Here is a 19,979-nt window from a genome sequence, read left to right as displayed (position 1 = left end):
GCGCATGCGTATGACCCGAAAGAAGGCTTGCTCATCCTCAACAACCTGCTTCCACACGTACAGTTTCCTACAATAATTAGAGGGAGCTCTGGCGCTCCAATCGTTCCAGCGCCATGGGAGTCATGGGATGTACATGGATGCGTCTGGTCTTCGTGCTTCGTGAATGTAGCAAAGGTACATTCTTGTAGCTTTTGCTTATTGTGCTTCAAATGGCATCGTTGTCGTAAATTTCAGAGCATTATATAGTTTTTTCAAAGTGCAGAAGATACTGCGAACACGCACAATCGCTACCATGTGCAGCTATTCAGCTTGTAGAAGTGACCACATCGAAACGCGCGAAGCGTCTCAAGGCACTGGCTTGCCCGCGATAAATTCATACAGGGCGTTTTATGTCACCTGTCCACACATACGTTAGTGGCGTAATAGTTTCAATGTCGGGCTTCTGTGCTAGAGGTCCTGTACGCCAATACTGCCATCGAACAATTTTAATGAGGTTTACTTAATTATTTATTACTCAGCACATTGTTCAAAATCACTAGTTTACGAAGTCACGAAGCCGTTTGAAGCCAGAAGTACGAAGTTTAGCAAATCCCTGTACTTCCCATAATTCCCATGATAGCTGAACCACTCCCATTGCAGCTCCCGTAGGCACTAGTGCCAGAGTTCGTTCTAGTAATTATTGTATGAAACTCTATGCTTCCATGTGCCATGTGATGACGTCGCTGGTGACGGCATACAGACCACTGCAACCTGACTTGTTACAAGGACACGTTTAGGGCTTAGTCATAGCAGAAACTTCAATAGAAATTCCGAAAGAAAAAGACTTGACACCTGACCGTAATACTGGTAAGCGCCATGCTGCACGCATTCAGGGCTGTATTTTTGACGGTTTCTTTTTTTTTGTCTGGCAAAGTTTTACATCCTCGCCCGGGCAGTATTTTTTAGGGGTTTTTTTTGTTTGCCAAAGCTTGACATCCTCGCCCGATAAGCACTCCGGAACGATGACTGTCTGAGCGCCCTTCACTCTGTCATGCCCGACAGACAGAAAAGAGGAAACATCCAGACGGCCTCTTCTAACTTTTCTTTCTTTTTCTTTTTTCCTGTCATCGCTGTATTCTCCGAGGGTTGACCAACATACGCATTGCAGATTACGGTATCTGTCACTCAACGAGCAGTGAACAAACACGGTGCTTCTTACGTGCGTTTCTTGCACCTACTGTACGAAACATTCTACTGGATTACAGCGGCGTCCAGAGGGGAAATCCATCTGCTGAGACGTATCCTATTTCGCTTCCTTGCTGTTCCGAGATGCGACCGTTTGTATATATAAAGGCCCGCGAACACCAACGTTCAACCGACCTATATTCGAGGTGTTGGCTCAAGACAGTAAGTAGTGTTTTCGACTTTTGGTCAATTTCCACTTTCGTAAGTTTTTGTCATTCATAATCTTTAATGCAAACTGCATGATGAAGGACAGAAGGAGAAGACACCAACAACTGTTTGAATGTCTGTTTACAAAAAATGTATTTACAATAGGTGAAGAAAATAACGATAATGAGCGTAGATGCATGACTTCCTGTACAGATAATACGTATGCACAAAATATTAAACAGGCACTGTAGAGGTGCGAGCAGCAATTACATTAAAGCACAGAGCAACCGACAGCGAAAAGAATGCCGGAAGAATGTGGGGGAGCGGCGTTTATGCCCACTCTGGGTGAAAGGGCAGATGAACTCGTCCTTTCTGGACCCAAAACATAAGTGCATGGTCAGTGACGAAGAAACTCGCGTAGTGCCTGTAAGAAGAGCTCATCCGAAAGGAAGGCGAGCATGTCTCGCCTCAGCCGCCCCTATGTTGGCCATATTGCACGATGGCGACAGTCACCTGCCACAGCTTCGCAACGATTGCGCCACAGGCTAAACGGGTCCGCCACTATCAGAAGACCCGAGAAATGGCCACGCGGGAAGCGTACGCGCGAATCGCAGTCCCGTATACACCCTGGCTACGGAACCCCGTATGGACGGCACGCCATAATGCGCGCGCGACGACACACTCAATTGTTGCGCGCCTATTTGTTTCAACTATTGGGCTGTTGGGACATGTAGAGACGCGCACGATACCCCAGCCCTCTCGAGTCTGTCCGGAATAAAGAGTAAACCCAGTCTAGGTATCAAACAAAATATTTTGGCTGTTCAAGGTTGCGAGGTTGTTCAAGTCCAAGTCCTAAAGTGCTGCATGGATGAAGAAAGTTACATTTCTATGGAGCCTTCAAATTCCTTTTGTTTTTCTCGTACTGCTATACAGAAGCTTGCGGTCTGCATCTGCGAGGGCCTGCTCTTATACCAGCGTCGCACTGGTCATGGTCCGGTTACACAATTCACGGAGTGAATGCCGGCGGTTTGTGTAGAGCGTCTTAAAATAGGGGCCCCAATAGTTTGGGGCCCCAAAGAGCTTTGCGGGTGTTAGCGTTGGGGCACGCAGGAGTGAAGAGTGTTAGAATAGGGCTTTGCGTTCGCGGATAGCGTCTTGCGCTAACAGCGCCACTACGGCGTCAAAGAAAAGCTATTAGATATAATGAAATGAAATATACCACTTTATAATCAGAATAGTAATTTCCACTTTCGTGTTTTCGCGTTTAATTACGATTTAGAGGCTATTCCGAAAGCATGCAGCAAACAATTAGTTGACCTTCAACTTTACGTGCCTGCACCAGCCAAGCTAAGCCGCGTTAAGCCTACGAACCATAATATCCACATTCGAATACGGAATCAGCGACGTCTAATGAATCATTCTTCATAACGCACACTAGTTGAGAGAAAGCGATAACCGCAGTCACTTCCCCTAGCTTGCGAACTTCACGCGTTACCACGAATCGAACCCTGTTTGGTGCTCGGTTAGAGCCGTCGCTCCGATGGGGGCCGCCATGTTGATTTAAGCAAATCTTTTGGCACAACTTTTGGGGCTCCCGCTAAATCAGTAAAATAGCGTGCCCGACGCCAAACCCAAACGCAGTTCACGTCTCGCACATGCGTAGTGGCTTCGACGCTGCTTCTTTGGGGTCCCAAGCGTTTGGGGCCCCTAGTCTAAAACTCTCTTGTGTCAGGATAGATTCCGCGGTTTTGTGAGTGCTGCGCAAGGTGCCAATGCGATGTATATTGCGGTGCTCTGCGATGTATATTGCGTTTCCCGCAATATATGGCGTGATCACTTTAAGTTTTATATAACTTTTAAAATCGCCTATTGCGCATAACACAATTCCAGTCCTTGAGCTCGAGTATTCAGAGAGACGTACATTACTTGCTCGATAAATCGAAGCACATATACAAATAACTATTGCAAACTCTCTACTTACCTTCCTAATTAATTACTTTGCGGCACAAATCGCAATGTATGAGTTATAGCAAGTGAAATTGCAAGGCGGATACAACTGCAATGAATTTCTAGAATGACATTGGTGTTCCTTGACGTATACATCTAAGTCTGAACACCGGGTATAATATGCCTGCCCTGCGCACATAATTGTAGTCGTCCATTCGCATTAACGCAGAGCAGGTTGTATAGTCAGTGGTCAAAAAGTAATGAAGTTACAGGTCGACCGTAGGCGACGCTTGCTCCAGAGTGGTAATTTCTTTTTCCTCTTCTTGCCAAATAATGTTAACCATACGTTCAGGATGAATGTCCTGTTGCCATAGTGTCTAATCTTTTCTTGCGGCGCATGCGTATTCCTTGGCACTGCTTCAAGTCGCGTGGCTCAGCTTCTCGGAAGCAGTGGTACTCTTGAATAAATTAATGCAGCTATGGCAGATTAATCAGTTGTCAGAGAGCCGTCGATGTGAGTGCGATGTCAGCGTTCGTAGCAGCATGACATATGTGTTGCAGCATAAAATATTTTAATGCTGACATGAGGGTTCCTGTTTTGCTTTTCATCCTTTGCAGTCTTAGTGATAGACCAGAGAGAGAAAGTTTAAGGAGGCAGAAAAGGTGCAGAAGAGCTCTGATAGTGAGGTGCTAGCAGGTTGATCATTTCTAAAAGATATGCCCCAACAAGGGGATGTTCAGGGACTTCGGCAACGTATCGTACACGAGCGCGTTCAACTCCTGCGTTTGTAGAATTGGTAGCAGCTTGGAGCTCTCAATTACATCTGAAAACCACCGGTGAACTCCTGGGTCATTTTTACGGATCCACGTACTGTCCGGTTATTCCTAATGTCGCTGCGTGCCAAAGACCACCTTATCAACGACATCAGCGGCCTGCACACCAACGTTTGGGGAATGCCGCACACCGTTGTTATGCAGTGACTGCCATCTCATTGCTGATTAGCTGGCAATGTACTGTGCATGCAGACTGTTCTGCTCTGTAACTATCCCCGGACTTCACTCTCCTAGGCAGTCTATGGCCTTCCAAGGGGAACCAATTGTTCACGTAGCTTCCACATGAACACTGCTATTCGAAATTTTACCGTTGGGATAGGTAGTGTCGAGGACGGGCTCCGAAGTACTCATTTGCTGTAGCCACGTATTGTTGATCATTAGAAAGTTAATTACCGTAACTTCGCTAATTACGCACATAATTGCGGGAATTGCTCCATATCTAGAGGCTGCCGATCCGAACACTCGAATGGCAAACCTAACGTTACCATGATTTCTATTTTTCGACGCTAAAAAAAAAAAGAACCTGTATATAGCGCTAAGCATTTCGCTGCTGCATCGCATAACTTGGTGTAGACTGTCACGGTTTCAAGCTCGTCTAGACCTGGTAGTCTTTATTTTTATACGTTGTTTAAAAAACTGGTGCAACCTCATTATTACATGCCCACGCATGATACTCATCTGCCTCATAATAGCGTTTATTTATTTATTCGTTTATTTATTTATTCATTGATACAGTTATTTATTTATTATTTATTTCATTCCTTAAACCATTTCTACAGGTAGCCCCATTTCCCGACGAGGCGATATGAAGGTGCTTGCGATCGCTCTAATCTTCACGCTGGTGTCTGGTAAGGGCATGGATTTTAATCCACAGCTTCCATCGGAAAGAAATTAATAAGAGACTTAAGGCATTTTAGTTTTATGACAAAAAACACAAAGCCTTTTCTTACGCCTCAGATTATAGCGCGTTACTTCTTCTTTAATAGCATTCGTAGCTGTAATTTCTACCATAGGAGCCATGCGAGTCGGGGATAAATTCACTGAACTTGAAAGTACCGACTCCGGCACCATCGTGCAGGCGTGGTCTTTACTCTAAACAAGCTTATTGTGGGATGCAATGTATATTTGTAATAAGTTCAGAGAGAAGTGGAAGATGTTTTGCTGGGACTGGAGGGGGTGAAGAGAAAGCGTAGGGTTTGTATCCTACTATGAGAATCTATTCACTAAGAAAAAACATTTTTATCACGATAGATGGGTACGCCCGACAGCACTTGTTGCTTCCACTTGCCAACAAGGTTGAGTGCATGACTGGGCTTTTTAACACTGTCTTCCAGTCGATGCGATTCATACTGCAGGCAACGTCGATACAGTGCAAAAAAAAACACAAGAAAAACAAACAAACAAAAGAAAACAAATAAGATTGAGAACAGCAATGTGGCGTTTTCCTTCCATGTTGTCAAAATAAGCGTGTGCTGAATGCCCGGAAAGCATGAGCCGGCTAGCCCAGCTAAAATTTCGTAATGTAAAAGAAATACCACAGCGGCAACGCTTTTCATGTCATTCTTGTTTTATCTGTATTTGATTTTTCTTTTACGCGGTATCGACGCCGTCCGCATTCTGGGGCTTCTACCAAATGCGGAATGCCACTACTTTTATCGTGATCGAGGAACCAGCGTCAAACGTTTGCTATTACCCTTCAGCCATACACGCGCCTTTGAGAATGTTGGCGCTCTCTAGGTTCTTTCACACGGGAACATTCGGCGTCTCGAGCCGTATGGAATCGAATTCGGTGGTGACGAATTGCACCGGCAAGGCTCTCGCCACGCCGATGGGTTCAAGACCGATTCCTGCCGCCGCAGCCGCCGGAATCTCTCGCTGCGGACGAATCGGAACGCAAGCCAGCGAATGAGTCATCCCCCGCGGCCATCCGCAAATTGCGCCAATTGTGTTAGTATCGTTAGTACAGGTGGCCTGCCGATGGCAAAGAGCACTTAAGAAAAAAAGCTTTGTCAATTCGGCCCCCGGACCATGTGGGTCATTTGGTCCCAGATTGCCAACTTTTCTCGTTCGTGAAACCGCTTTCTCGTTGTGCAGCGCTAGTGAAAGCCCACATGCCTGCCACTTAGGAAGCCATCGCCACGACAGCAAGGAGACCTCCGCGGCGATTGCTGACAATGGACGGCCCTTATGTAAAAGAAGTTTTTTTGAATACGGCATCAGGGGCAAAATTTAAAAGGCATTTGGCTCGTAGTAGTGTCTGTTATTGGCCGACCGCCTTCGCTAATAATATGTTCAGTATAACGAATGGCCGTCATCCGGTCTTATACGGACAGTGGTAGCGTTAGAACGCTTTTGTGAATACAGCTAGGCCCAGGTGCCGCATTCGCAAAGCTTTCCGTAAGTGCTACTTACTATTTGCTAGATGGCGTCGCTACTGCAGTGTCCAATAGCACAATTGGCTGGTACCTACTCTTACGGACTCTTTTAGAGCAAGATATATTTTGTGAATACGGGGCAGAATTCAGAAATCTTTTTTTTTTGTAAGTTCGCTTAGCCGTTCGTTCGGTCGCCTTCAGTAACAATATATCCAGTGTCAGGATTGACCGGAATTTTCTCTTCCCAACAATTCTAGCGTAAGAGCTATTTTGTGAATACGGATCATAGTCTCTTGTCCCGTATTCACAAATCTCTTCCGCAAGAGACGTTTCCCCAGTGCCCAGTTTTCGTCCGCCCCCCACTCATGACAGTGATCAAAGTGTTAAACGTGGCCATCGTCGCAGTGATGTCCAATAGCGAACGGCACTTACGCTTCACGTTAGTTCCATGTGGTACTTACTAAATGGCGCATTTGTTAATATGCGCCCCGTTCTGCAAACGTGCTAAATACCATCAATGCCTCCTTGGATTATGCTACCAACATTTAAAAGTGCTAATTAAAACTTATTTATTATTGTACAGTCTCAAAACAATGGGCGAAGAAAGCGGTATCGCGAAAGGTTTGTGAAATTGGTGCTCGTGGTCATATTTGGGGGTAACGGCTCTTTTTTATTTGTTATTCTTCTTGCTTGCCAGCATTGACTCGCGCGACTAGGTTGGACGAAGGATAAGGAATGATTGGAATCGGAGGGGAAAAAATAAACAAAACCATGGAAAATACGGCTCCTGCTTGATAATTGGCCTTATAGCCTATAACTCCTGCTATGGAAGCTGCTTATCGCTTTTATTTTGCTTAATAAAACATTAATTGACGCCATCATTTTCTTGCAGCCATTCTCGCCACCGCTTCTCTCAGTGAAGACAAGAGTGAAGTCGCCCACTTGAGAGTTCGTAAGTATAGTTTATGCACCAAGAAAGCAATTATGGGGACTCGCCGTGGTAGCCGAGTGGCTATAGGGCATGTCACTGCTGAGATCGCCGCGGCTGGCTCAATACTGGGCGTGGCGGCCGCATACCGATGTGGCAGAATGCAAAAAGCCATCGTTTGCTTAAATTGAGGTGTGCAGTAACGGACCCCAGGTGGTCAAGATTAATCCGGGGTCCCCCTCTATACGCTGCGTATCATTGGTACGTAAAACCTCAGAATTTAATTAAAGCAAATATAGGGAGAAACCCCAGCGGTCATTTTCGTTATTCTTCCCCACTGATTCTAACGAAATGATTGTCGACGCTTAGCAATTTGTAAAGCGAGTGCCACTCGAGAAATTTGCTAATACCTTTCGTCGGGAACTAAAACAGCAATGCAGACAGCCATAGCTATCTCTGGCAATGCTATCACATTAAATTTAGCTGACTGTATTAACTAATGAAAACGCCGGTTCGTTCTCTTCGTGCATATTACAAGCGCGTCACGTACAGTCAGGGCTGACAGATTCTCACGCCTACATGTCAGTTACCTCCATCAGCACTTGGGAGACATTTCTGTTTCCCCTTTTCTTGTTTTTGATAGCTATCTTATATCATTTTACTTGTTGCTTCTTGTCCCGTGTCTCTACCTCTCACGCTCATACAACTTGAAATTTCATTTTCTGTAAAGCTTATGTGCCTCGTTCACGTGCTCACGCCACGAACAGCTGGAATAGTTGTGCCACCTCAACTGCAGTAAACGCGATATTTTTAAACATATATCAAGTGCATCTTTACTTATGAGGAGCTGTCTCCAAGGCGACAAGATACATTGAATGGCAATAGGCAGCTTCATGCAGCGAATGTCAAACATGCGATATTTAACTCCGTGACATTTCCGTCAGCGTTCTCTTTCACTGATCTAGAAGAAATTCGCTAAAATTTCGACACTGCTTTGCGAAAGATTTGATGTTCGCAAATATGAGAAAGGAAACCAAAAATTCATCAGATATCAAAATTAACCTACATCAGCAAAAAAAGTTAAAAAATAAGCAGCCGAATGTGGCATTGAGCTCACGAGTACACTAAAACTTCTCTCAGTACGACGCGGTAAATGCGTGTTCAACGCAGTCAAACAAAAATTCGGCCCCAGTGCTCAAGTGCCTTGCAAAACTGCTACTTCTGCCTTTGCCTTTCATTAAAATGAATTCCCTTGTGACCGTTTTTCTAATAACTATGCAGGACGATGGGGATTTGGCTGTCCGTTCAACCAGCGCGCATGCCACCGCCACTGCCGCAGCATTGGGCGCCGGGCAGGTTATTGCGGCGGCAGGTTCAAGGTGACGTGCATCTGCGTGCGTCGCTAACGAACTGCGCGAGACCACACATGGAATGAGGCCGAGCGACTATAGGAGTGCCGCTTCTATATATACCGACGTATTTACCTGTGACAGGTGGAAAGTGGTCAACACACGGAGTTTTCAGCTGAAACCCATCTGTGCGCCTTGTGAATACTAATAATAAACGAGAGAAAAAAAAATGAAAACTTGGGTTGTCTATCTCTAGGTGCCTATAGAGCGAAGAAAAAAAAGCTTGTTCAGGCGTCCTTCGCCATGATGAATACTGAGAGCGCTTATGCTCTACCTTTTGGTGTCGTATCATTCACCATCATCTTGCTGCCTGCCGGTGGTGTGTTGGCCTGTGTATTGGTGCTCTGTTAAACTCCCCTAATTAAATCCTATGGCACCTTCGGCTGGTCGTTATCGAATGGTCCAGAGTGCTTCGACACGCGATTCAGAAGTCGTCTGGTTGAAACGGGGAGATCGAAAAGCATTCGGCTGGTTTCATCTGAGCGATCGGATCCGGTCGAGAGCGCTCTCAGCCGCTCCAACGAGAGATGTCGGAGCGGCTCCCAGATCTCGCCGAGGTCCGATCGCGTGACGCTCACCATTTCAGTTTGTTGAGCGACGAAAGCGAAGTCGCCATTTTTCTCGGGTCTGTGCTCTGCGGGGACATCGGCGCTTCCATCGCAAAATCGGGGAAGTTACCCGTGGATCTGTTTCCGTCCTTCTAGGTGTGCTCGCCTGAAGTGTCCTGCCTCTGGTTCGAACGAAGAACGGCTCTAGATCTGACTGCTCTGAGGCAGAGTCTTGGGGCTACGAGCCGAAGATACCATAAATGTGCAGGCACAGTTAGAGAGCGGTGCGGTCAAGAATCTAAGGAGCAGTTCGTTTAATATTTTTATTTTCTTTTTTTTACTCCGACAAAATGGGAAGATTGGACCAGTATCCGAAAGTTATTGCTAAAAATAAACAAGCAAGAACACTAAACGACGACAAGGATATAGGTACCCTCGTTTAAAGAACTCCTCATAAGTAACTTGGCCAGCTAGTGCGGTCACTGAGCACGTGCTGGTGGGCGTGCGCCTACGTGGTTGTCCCGCGTCGCCTTCCTTCATCCGTTGTTTTATTTGGCGCCTTCGTTGTAATCATGGTGCAGTCGACGGAGTTTTCGGAAGGAACCTCCTTAAAGTCAGTCATGCAATTTACGGCTACGCGCCGATGTTCAAAAATCCAACGCAGTACACATTAGTAGCAACGAAAATTTACTTTAAATTTAGACTTCACGTCAGGATTGCCTCTATTGAGTCCACTGTTTCCAGTCATGTGTCAAGGCCGCTCCTTGTCGGCACTTCTGTGAACGTCAGCGTTGCACCCATAGCTATTGGCTGAGATAAACTGGAACCTTTCTAACAGCGAACCGTGCAGAAATGCTTCGAGCTTGTCAAAATTTGCATGCGATTTTTCTCTCTGAACGTTCCTCAAATTTAAGCTATGCGTGCAGGTCAGCTTTAAAATCTTGCACCTAAAATAGCCGGTATGCGCCGAGCCGTTTATCGATCACCGCCGTCGCTGCTTTACAAGTTGGCCTATCCGATGCTTTGGGTCGATATAAAAAAATATCATCAGTACAAACGGGGGAAGGGATGGGTTGAATATCTAACCAAACGACGACCACACAAACATAATCAATCACCTCTGAAAGCAAGGAGAGATTGTAAGACGTTCACTTCATTATATTTTCGCATTGAGTTGTCTCTGAAAGAAAACATTGTCCCCTACCCAACAGCGCCGGGAAGCTAGAAGGAATACAATGCGGATTTCTCAGAAATATAGCTTCGTAGTTTAATAATAAAACATGCTTGCTGGCCCGGTAATCAAACCTGCAATCAACGCCTTGCCGGAGTGGTCGCTCTGCGAGCAGAGCTAGTCAGGAGGCTAGCAGATCGCACAGAGAGAAGCAATTAATGTATTCGAAGCAGGTGGATTAAATGCGGCAAATTTCTGCAAAGTTCTGCGAATTTCCGCAGAGCTACATTGTTCTAAAGTGTCAAGAAATTCTACTGAAGAGTTAGATTAGTGTTTACTTTTATTTTATAAAAATATAAGCATAAAATGAAACATGACAACAAAAGAAATCACATTGTAGCACAACGTGTCGTCAGTGGGAGTCGTATGCCCAATCTGCTCATGGCTCATTGTTGTGCCACACTGCCTGCCTATCATGGAGGCAATGGGCATTCCCCTTGCCCCCCTCGTTCTTCTGAAGTGGTTGCACTTGGGACAACCTGGAAAGTTCCAGGAAACTGCGAAAGCGTTTCCATGGGTCCAGCTGAGGAGTCCGGTGCACAGAGCACAAAGACGAATCCACTGACACCCTTCAAGATTCCGCAGAACTACTGCCCCCTTTGCCGTGGAGACCGGTGGTACAAAGCTTGAACTCTCCGCGACGAAAGAGCAAAGCGACGTGACTGAAGTCAGTACCGGTCTTGCCTCTTTCTTGCTGACGATGAGTTATGGTGGCTAGAAGGGGAGGTGGGAGCATCGCCCGCCGCGGAATGTAGCAACAGCTAGATCGTGCAGGCAGCGGCGGCGCTGTTGTCGCTTTTTAGATCGGTCGGCGGCGGCGGACGCCCTGCCGTCAGGTGCGCCGCACCAGTTCGAATTAGTCTGCAGAGCTTCCAAAAGCTTGTGATAAGAGGAATCCGACAGTGTGTCTAGCTAGCTACGGGGTGCTGTGCACGGAGATATAAGCACGGAATGTAGCATGGCCATTGACCTATCTCTAGTGGCATGAAGGTAGCATCCAAGAGCAGGTTTACTTCGCGATCAGACCATGCGTTAATCTTTATAAACGGTTTCAAACGTAGCCGCAGGAGCGAGTATATGCTCACATTTACAAATGGTTGTAGCCCCCTATTACGGTGTTAAAGCGTATGCAGCACTTAAGGATACATTATTACTTCCTTCCCTTTGCGGTTGTTCACTTCCCGTCATTTCCGATAAAAGTTTCGTGTCTGGTGGATTTTCTGCATCTCGACTCACTTATATACGAACACACAGTGCAGAGAGTTGAAAGATTGCATGTTTATTTTTTTATATCACAAGTCTCGTGCAACAAGCAGTTCTAAATCACAATCAGAGGAAAGTATAAGTCCAGGCATATTCATGTAACGCGATGAAGCTTCAAATAGCGCATTCGCTGCCGCTTACCCTCCCATGCCTTGTTTTCGGCTTTTACTATGAAATAGAGCCTTGTGATCACATAAAACTTGACGGGGCTGTTGGTTACATCTGTCGAGTGTTTGCAGCCAACATGATTCAGTCAACTTCTTGCCAGGGCAGAAATCAGGTCCATTACGCTATTTGCTTTCAGTTTGCTGAAACTGAAGCAGTATGTCAATGAGTCTTCCATCATTGGGATAAAGGTCTGCAGTTCATAAGATGGGTAAAGCAGTCCTCCCCCTGTCTACTTCTTTGACTAAACAGGCATCTGCAGGCATTGCAGAATCAGGTGAATGAATGAGCGGTTTTGCACATTCATCACATTTGGTTTTTCTTATCATATCCTTCTTGCGACATATCCTGTGACGTAATAAATTACTCGGGAGTCACTTTTGGCTGAAACCATTGCGCTGTAATCCAATTGTGTGCCAGATGACGTATTTCATGTACTTCGTTGAAACAGCCAATGTCCATGAGCTCATCAAGCTTCTTCTGGTCCTCGCCTTGGTCCTAGCATGTCCCGTCTATGAGGCTCTTCAGCATTGATGGCGACACATTTCCATTTGCGGGTGCCTTTACCAAACTGCAGAACGTGAAGCAGTTTGCTGAAAGTAGAAACTGTGTCGTCGTCGGATGATCATTGCTTCTAGACATATGCCTCAAGATTCCGAACACATTCTCCAGAGGATCCTGGCTTAGACTTGAAGTTAACAAGTAGTTATGGCCAAATTTTGCTGTTAGATATTCGAGAATGGACACGGTGCTTACCAGAGTAACGCGAAGCCCTTCTGCGGTACCCTGGCTGAGGAAACCTAGCTTTCCAACTTCTTCCTTCCAGGCATCTAAATATGCAATAAAATCTTTCACTTCATCCAAGACTGGTCAGCTTGGGCGCATAGCATCACGGCTACAGCGAGAAGTCATGGCTGCAATCAGCTTAGCCATTCTTCTGATAAAGCATGTAGTTGCTTTGCTGGAGCCGGTGGCACATATTCTGTCGATCTCTTCCCTATATGCATACAAGCCTCTGATTATCTTATCGCTGAAAGAAGTGCAAGCATAGTTTACTTTCATTTTTCAAGCCCATTCGGTTGGATGACAACTCTTGTTACAGGAGGCATTGCGTTGAGTCGCACAATACCCCTATTGTCACACTTCCGCGCCTCCTTCACATATATCCTGACCCTTCCTTCAGGCACCTGGACACCCGTTGACACAACGCTGTTGCGGGCGCACTTCACGAGAGGCGGAAAGTCCGATAAGAGGTGCAGGCTTCTACTGTGATCTGCAGGGTGCTTTACTTGGCAGACAATTGACTTTGAAGTTCCTTTGATGCCGAACTGTCGCCACATACTTCTATTCCAGGTTGCGCCATCTGTGGTCATAGAATCCACAAAACGGCCAGACTTCTCAGCATCTGGTGTCGCATCAACCATGATCTTCGCAAGCACATCTGCCTTAACGTTTCCATGGGACCCAAAGACTCCCAGGATCTGCTGAACGTTGCCTGAAAATGGCTGGTACAACACTACCAGACCGTGATCACATGTTTGTGTGCTTTGGTCCAGAGAAGTGTATTTGCCCAAATCAACGAAGCCTTCCATAAATCCACTGCTTGTCACTTGAAGGCTCTCTTAAAGCTTCATATCATCAATCAAGAGACTTCCGTGCCTCTGAAACTCGTCCATAGTTTTGGTTTTTTCTGCGATGACATCAAGGGCATCTTCATTGAACCCAAAGTTGCTTTTATAGTTTCTCACATATTTGTTCAAACAGCTCTGGGTAGAACCATTATTTTGTGCTTTCGAATATGCTCATATAACTTTGGACTTTTCATCCTCATTATAATGCAGTCCAGAAGCCACTCACCACTGTACTGTGTTCCCTGTGTACCTTTGCTTTTCGATGCTTCAAAGCATGTTTGTACTTGCTGCCGCTACTTCTCAGGCAGCTCAGACAGACATTTCTGTAGGTTTGACTCAGGAAGGGCGGAATTGTAACTTCCTTCATCTTCGCAAGCAATGTTTCTAGTTGATTAACTTTTGCCTTTTGCCGTCTCAACTATCTTCCCCGCTTAATCAGTTTCTTCGTACTACGCAAATCAGTGGCCACTCTCGCTTTTCCCATCCTGTAGGATGCTCGGTTCAAAAGCTGCCTCTTTTGATAGCTGCAGTGGATACAGGGCCTTTGATCTTGAGAAATCCCTGAGCAGTTTTTGCTGTGCAATTTATTTCCATGCACTCTGTGCTTTGATTGAGTGGAGCTCTGGCGTTGCTCCCAAGGAATAGCGCTTTGCTCAAACCCAGAGCACACATTCAACTCATTGAAAGAATGGAGCAGGCTCTCTACAAATTTCGCATCAAACACGTCGACTTTCTTTCCAGTGACTCCTTGTACAAACACAGCACAGTGGTAACAAGTATCATCTGTCAAACACAAGACAAGTTTTTAAACCACAAAGTTTCATCGGCTTGCGCACAAACAGTAATCGCGACAGCCTTTGGGCATCCGCAAGTATTAGGCACCTAGACCAGTATTTACTAGGAAGCTTCTCGCCTTTCACGTGATCCAGCATTTCCACGCTACACGCGCCGGAAACAGGTGCACCGTCCGCTGCCACATCCAGAAGGCTGTCGTTCTCCATCGAAGGTGGTTCATTCTCGTCGTTAGTTTTTCTTTTCTTACCGAGCACTTCTTCTCGCGAAGTTCTGGACTGCCGCTTCTGAGGAAGTTTTTTCGAGAGATAAGACGGCGTGTTCGGGAAGATCGTCGGTATGGGCACCCTGCAATGAAGTTTCCCTATACATGTCGCGCCACCTAGCAGCGGCGGTGAGCACCCGCGGGTAGGCCCTCACCGTCATTTCACGATTGTTCGTGGTGCGCTCAGGCGCGCCTTAAAGCCTGCTGTTCCAATTTTTCAATGGATTCACCGCGGCTTCTTGGCAGCTTCTTCGTGAGAAGTGTGAACAAAAAGAACAAGTGCAGATACTGCTGCGTTAAGGATTGTCACAACCACGAAGGCGATGTTGGTATCAAATTGTACCACTTCTCTTCAAAACCGGGGGAAGCAACCCGGTGGCTAAAGTTGATCGTCTCGGTTCGTGTCGGTCTTGAGAATTTCTGTTGAACAAACTAAGACGTAAATGCAAAAATAAGAAAAGATAAATAAAAAGGAACCGACCCGTGAACTGATTCCCGCTCTTGTAAATCAGTTTAGATAGTTGTTTAACTCGTCTTATTCCCAAACAAACGCGCAGTGGTTGTTACGTGTCAAATCTAGCTTCGCAAGCGCTCCGTGCTGGAGCTTTGTACGCGCTGTGTTTCTTCCTGCGCCAAGATCAAGACGCAAATGCTGGAACCGAGCTCATTCGTGCCGATATTTTCTCGCGCTTAGACCAACAGAACTAAGGTTGGAGTACATTGCAGCACACGCCGAGTATTCGAAAATTACCATTACTCTCGCACATGCTAGCGCATATTTGTTCAGTCTTCACGTTGTTTAGTCTCAGCTGATTGCTCTCTATGATGCTTCAGCGGTAATGCCCTCTCACATTCGAGCCCGGACGACAATACCAGAATATGCTCGAGGCACTTTGTCAACGAAGAAAAAAATAACATACCTGCCAATTCGCCAATACCTCTACAATTGTGAGGTGCAAGGCACTCTCCATGTAATGAAGCGACAAATGACAGTTCAAAGATGTCTACGACCGTATTTGCTCACTTAAGTGGCATAAAATATTGATTTGTTAACTCACTTTGAGTTCGACGTCTTAAGCATGCTTGCTTTGCTGTGACAAATACTTCGCGACCTGCGGTGGTTGCTTAGTGGCTATGGTGTTGGGCTGCTAAGCACGACGTCGCGGGATTAAATCCGGGCCACGGCGGTCGAATTTTGATGGGGTCGAAATACCAAAACACCAGTGTAATTAGATTTAGGTCCACGTTAAAAAACCCTAGGTGGTCCAAATTATTCCGGAGTCCCCCACCACGGCACACCTCCTAATCAGATCGTGGTTTTGGCACCTAAAACACCATAATTTAATTTAAGCACCTCGCTGTGATGTCCGTGCTGTTTACTTCTTTAACACGATATACATGGTCGTAGTAGTAAATTTGACGTCCTTTCTCAAGCGTCGGTGGTCCAAAATGGGCCTCGATGTTTTCGATTGCCTTAAAACCGCAATTTAGAACGTCCGACAGGTTTCAAACCAGCCCCGCAAAAGCATGCCTCCGTAGCAGTGGCCGCCTCGGTGTTTCGCGCAACTGACACGGTGGCGCTGACGGCTGAGCCTCGGATCGGATCGGAAAACATTTATTGGGCTCTAGAAAAGAGATCTTCGCGGCTTCAGACGGCCTCTTCCATCTTCTGATGGATGCTTCTGTCTGCAATCACAGGGTTGGTGCCCTAGTCCAAGGCTCCACTGAGTATGGCCAACCCGCGAGCTCGCTCTACTAGGCGCTTTTGGCCGTTCAAGCTTACGCTGGAATGCATACTCTCCCACTGTTCCGCACTCGGGTTTTTAATTTTATAGATAGTTGGGGACTCAATATTTTGACAGGCCCATGATATGTGGTACAGATCTGGTTTCTCGCCGCACCATGGGCACTTAGCCTCATATTGTGTAGGGAAAATTTTATTCAGAAGGTTTAGATTCGGGAAAGTACCGTCTGCATTTGTCGCCCTGCAACAGCATCCTCTCTGCTTAGATCCTTATCCGGGGGTGGGTACTTCAGTCTGACCCCTTTATAATAATTTAGGATATCTGAGTAGCCCATGGGTACTGACTCGGGTTCCTAAAGGCTGGATGTGTCGGACGCCCGGTTGGTATACCTTCGACCTATCCTATCCGCCTCTTGGTTCCCTGTTATGCAAGTGTGCCCTGGTACCCAGAATATGGTATGCTGAACTTTGTTTCCCGGGTCACATGAGCAGAGTATGTGGCGTGCTCTGCGCCCAATTCTGCCGTTTGTATAATTACGGCATGCTGCTTGAGAGTCTGTTATTATTGTTAGGGACTTGCCAGATCGATAGCCCTCCAGTGCTGCCAGAGCCACAGCTGCCTCTTCGGCCTCGACTACCGTGCAGTCCTGTAGTGATGCGCTGGTGATCTTCTTGAAGTCCGAATTAACCACCGACGCCACTGCTCTGCTGTTGTGTCTTCTGTCTTTGACGAACGTTGCCGCGTCCGTATACCTTGTGTTGTCCTTGTTCGCCAAGGTTCTCTGCACGTACTCCGCTCTTGCTTCTCTACGCGCCATTTTTCGGGAGCGGTGGCGCCCTTTGCCTAGGCCGCTGCGTTGCTCTCCCTCCGATTGAGTTTGGCGCGCTGGCGCTTTCCGCGCAGGTAGCTGCGTCGCTCGTTGTGACGGCACTCGCCGGCGCCATCTTGCCATTGTTTGCCCCTGCCTGTGGCTCTCCGTTCTTCAAAATGGCGGCGTTCCGTAAACCGCATTTTTGGGCCTTAATTTGGCGCTTGCTCAGGAAGAGTATCCAATCGTACTCACTCTTCGGATGTTTTGTTGGGTCCGCTGCTTCATGAAGCATAAAGGCGCCTTCGTAGTCCTCGGTTTCCGCTGCCTCTAGGTCGGAGGTGGCCTCGAGGTGGTCGGCTTCCATTTCTTGAGCTTCGAGCGGATTTTCGGCGACTCCGCTCAGTGTTGATTTCGAATTCGGCAAATTCGTGTGGCGGAGGCAGATTTCAGGCTGCGTCGATGCCATGGTGTCGGTCTTGCTGCCCGCAAGCGCCGTCAAAGTGCTGGACATAACATCAGGCCCAGCGCCTGCGCTCCGCTCGGCCACGCGGGAGGCCTCAAAAGTCCGATAAAAACCCAAAGCCTAACGCTGCGCCGCCTGACCATTGCAGGGAGCATGGGCGGCCGGGAGGAATCTTCACTTCTTCTCCGTTCACGATATGTGTGTAGTCTCTCACAATGAACCGTTGTTCGAAGTGCAATTCACACAGAACTGAAGTCCGGTCAAGAAGCTTGTCTTCACGTGGAACGGCCCGCTGCCATGCTTTCAGCCGCTCCTTTTTGACACCTGACTCCTTTTTGACTTTTCTGACTTTTCACTTTTCAGACTTTTTGACTTTTCAGATTTTTCAGACTTTTTGACACCTGCCTTTCTGGCTGAAACGTACCCGGTTGAGCATCCGTGTGCGAAACAGTGTGTCTGACGCTTTACAGGACTATCCATCGTTATTTACGCCATAATAACACTTTACAGTTTTGCCGAGAACAACATGATCGCAGCAGCGGAGGCGTACGTGCTGCGCTTCTTCCCGGAGAAAGAGATCTAGATGGATGGATGGATGGATGTTATGGATGGATGGATCTAAAAAGCGACGCGTGCGCCACCTCTCGTTGGCATGAACAAGTGCTACACGTTCCGCCGTTTGCTGGAAGCTGAGAAGCGCCCAGCTCTCCTTCTAGCCACCATAGATGAGTCGCCAAAAGGATTTAAGGCAGAGCTGGCTCATTGGTGGGACAGAGAGTCGCTACCAGCCGCCTTGTTAGTCTGGTGCGCTCTTCGGCACAGCTACTGATATGCTATAACCTGCTATGTGTAAGTATTGTATAAAGCTTTTCATCTCCTCTTAGTCTGTTCCAAGAGTCTGTGTTTTGTTCTTGACCCCGAGTCGCAATAGTGAATGGCAGCTATGGGATTGACGAACTCGTATCACAACCGCGGATGGCAAGCTGCGAGACACGAGGCCCGGAGACGCCTGCTACAGCGCTCGATGGCAGCTACAGTACCAAACGACATCAGCCCCTTTGGCAGGGTGAGCGCGTGAGAGAGAGAAGGGGTTCTTGAGCGCAAAAGGAAAGGTTGACGCTATCCCCTGCAGCCTTTGCGGGAGAATGGCTCAGCGCCAACAGGGGTGAAGGGAGATAGTGGGAGCAAATGAAATAGGGGAGTAGGGGGTTAATGTGTCGCCATGGCAGCGGCTGGGCAGACCGGTAGGAATAGTAATCTGGTGAAAAACAAGGGGTGGTGATCCAGCAGGAGCCATATGGTTTGGGCAGGTCAGGTAGCTTAGAGTGGGTTGTCCGGCTATCCGTCTTTGCAGAAAATCCTAGAATCTCGCCGAGAACCCCGACGAGTCGAGGTATTCGATGACACTTAGGAGGGCTGGTAGGTCGTTGCGACCAGGGAAGAGGATGTCTTCCTACAGTGCAGAAGGAAGCCCCAGGCGTCGGAACTCCTGCAGGAGGCGGCCACGCTGCTACAGGTAAGCAGGGAAGGCCAGCAGGAGGTGCTCCATGGTCTCGGGCTCCCCACAGGAGGCGCAGGCTGAAGAGGCGACGACGCCGTGCCGGTGGCGACGAGCCCCCGTCCAGCAGCCGCCAATCCTCAGTCGTAGCAGGAGGGAGGTCTGCCTGCGTGCGAGGCCACGCTGCGGGAGCGGTCGTGGAGGGTGGCCCAAGGACATCCGCTTGTCCAGATGGCAGGCCAGCAGATGACGTCGCATCCTGCGGCTTGTGAAGTCACTAGCTGTCACTGCCAGGCTGGGCGGGACCATACAGCGGTGGGCGTGCTTTGCCAATGCATCAGCCTCCTCGTTGCCCGGTATCCCCACGTGGGCTGGAAGCCAGTGCAGGGACACCGAGCAACCCGCCTCCTGAGCGCCATCAACCTAGTCGAGAGCCGGGCGACCCAAGGCTGGCCCTTTCTGGCCTTTGCAGGCTGAGAAGTGCCGCCTTGGAGTCGCAGTAGATGGTCGATGGCAGCTCCTGCGCGAGTACGTTCACAGCCAAGTGGAGGCCTGGTACTTCTGCCGCTGTTGACGTCGCATGGTCGGGGAGGCGACATTGCCTGCCCTTCCGCAGTGCGGGCACCACGCAGGCCGCATCGACGAGCCCGTGTCCGGTATCACCAAGCCTTCAACGTGGACCTGCAGGTGTCCTCCGTGGTCG

The 19,979-nt window shown here is 47.8% G+C and overlaps 1 protein-coding gene across 1 annotated transcript; it reads left to right on the top strand.

Annotated features, from left to right (window-relative positions):
* The first annotated feature begins 1,342 nt into the window (after positions 1–1,342).
* On the top strand, positions 1,343–9,020 carry LOC142571952 (defensin-like). The gene is made up of 4 exons (XM_075680702.1): positions 1,343–1,386; positions 4,932–5,000; positions 7,420–7,479; positions 8,737–9,020. The coding sequence occupies exons 2-4, from the start codon at positions 4,958–4,960 to the stop codon at positions 8,859–8,861; spliced, it is 228 nt and encodes a 75-aa protein (XP_075536817.1). The 5' UTR covers positions 1,343–1,386; positions 4,932–4,957; the 3' UTR covers positions 8,862–9,020.
* Positions 9,021–19,979: the final 10,959 nt, after the last annotated feature.

The sequence above is a fragment of the Dermacentor variabilis genome, chromosome 1 (assembly GCF_050947875.1).
Source record: "Dermacentor variabilis isolate Ectoservices chromosome 1, ASM5094787v1, whole genome shotgun sequence".
Lineage (NCBI taxonomy): Eukaryota > Metazoa > Arthropoda > Arachnida > Ixodida > Ixodidae > Dermacentor > Dermacentor variabilis.
Note: the sequence above shows the minus strand (reverse complement) of the source record. Positions and strands in the feature narration are given on the sequence as shown.

Excerpts from the sequence above, each read along its gene's own strand:
- LOC142571952 (XM_075680702.1), top strand. The coding sequence starts at position 4,958 with ATGAAGGTGCTTGCGATCGCTCTAATCTTCACGCTGGTGTCTG. Across the intron at positions 5,001-7,419 it reads AATCTTCACGCTGGTGTCTG|CCATTCTCGCCACCGCTTCT; the intron begins GTAAGGGCATGG and ends ATTTTCTTGCAG. Across the intron at positions 7,480-8,736 it reads AGTCGCCCACTTGAGAGTTC|GACGATGGGGATTTGGCTGT; the intron begins GTAAGTATAGTT and ends ATAACTATGCAG.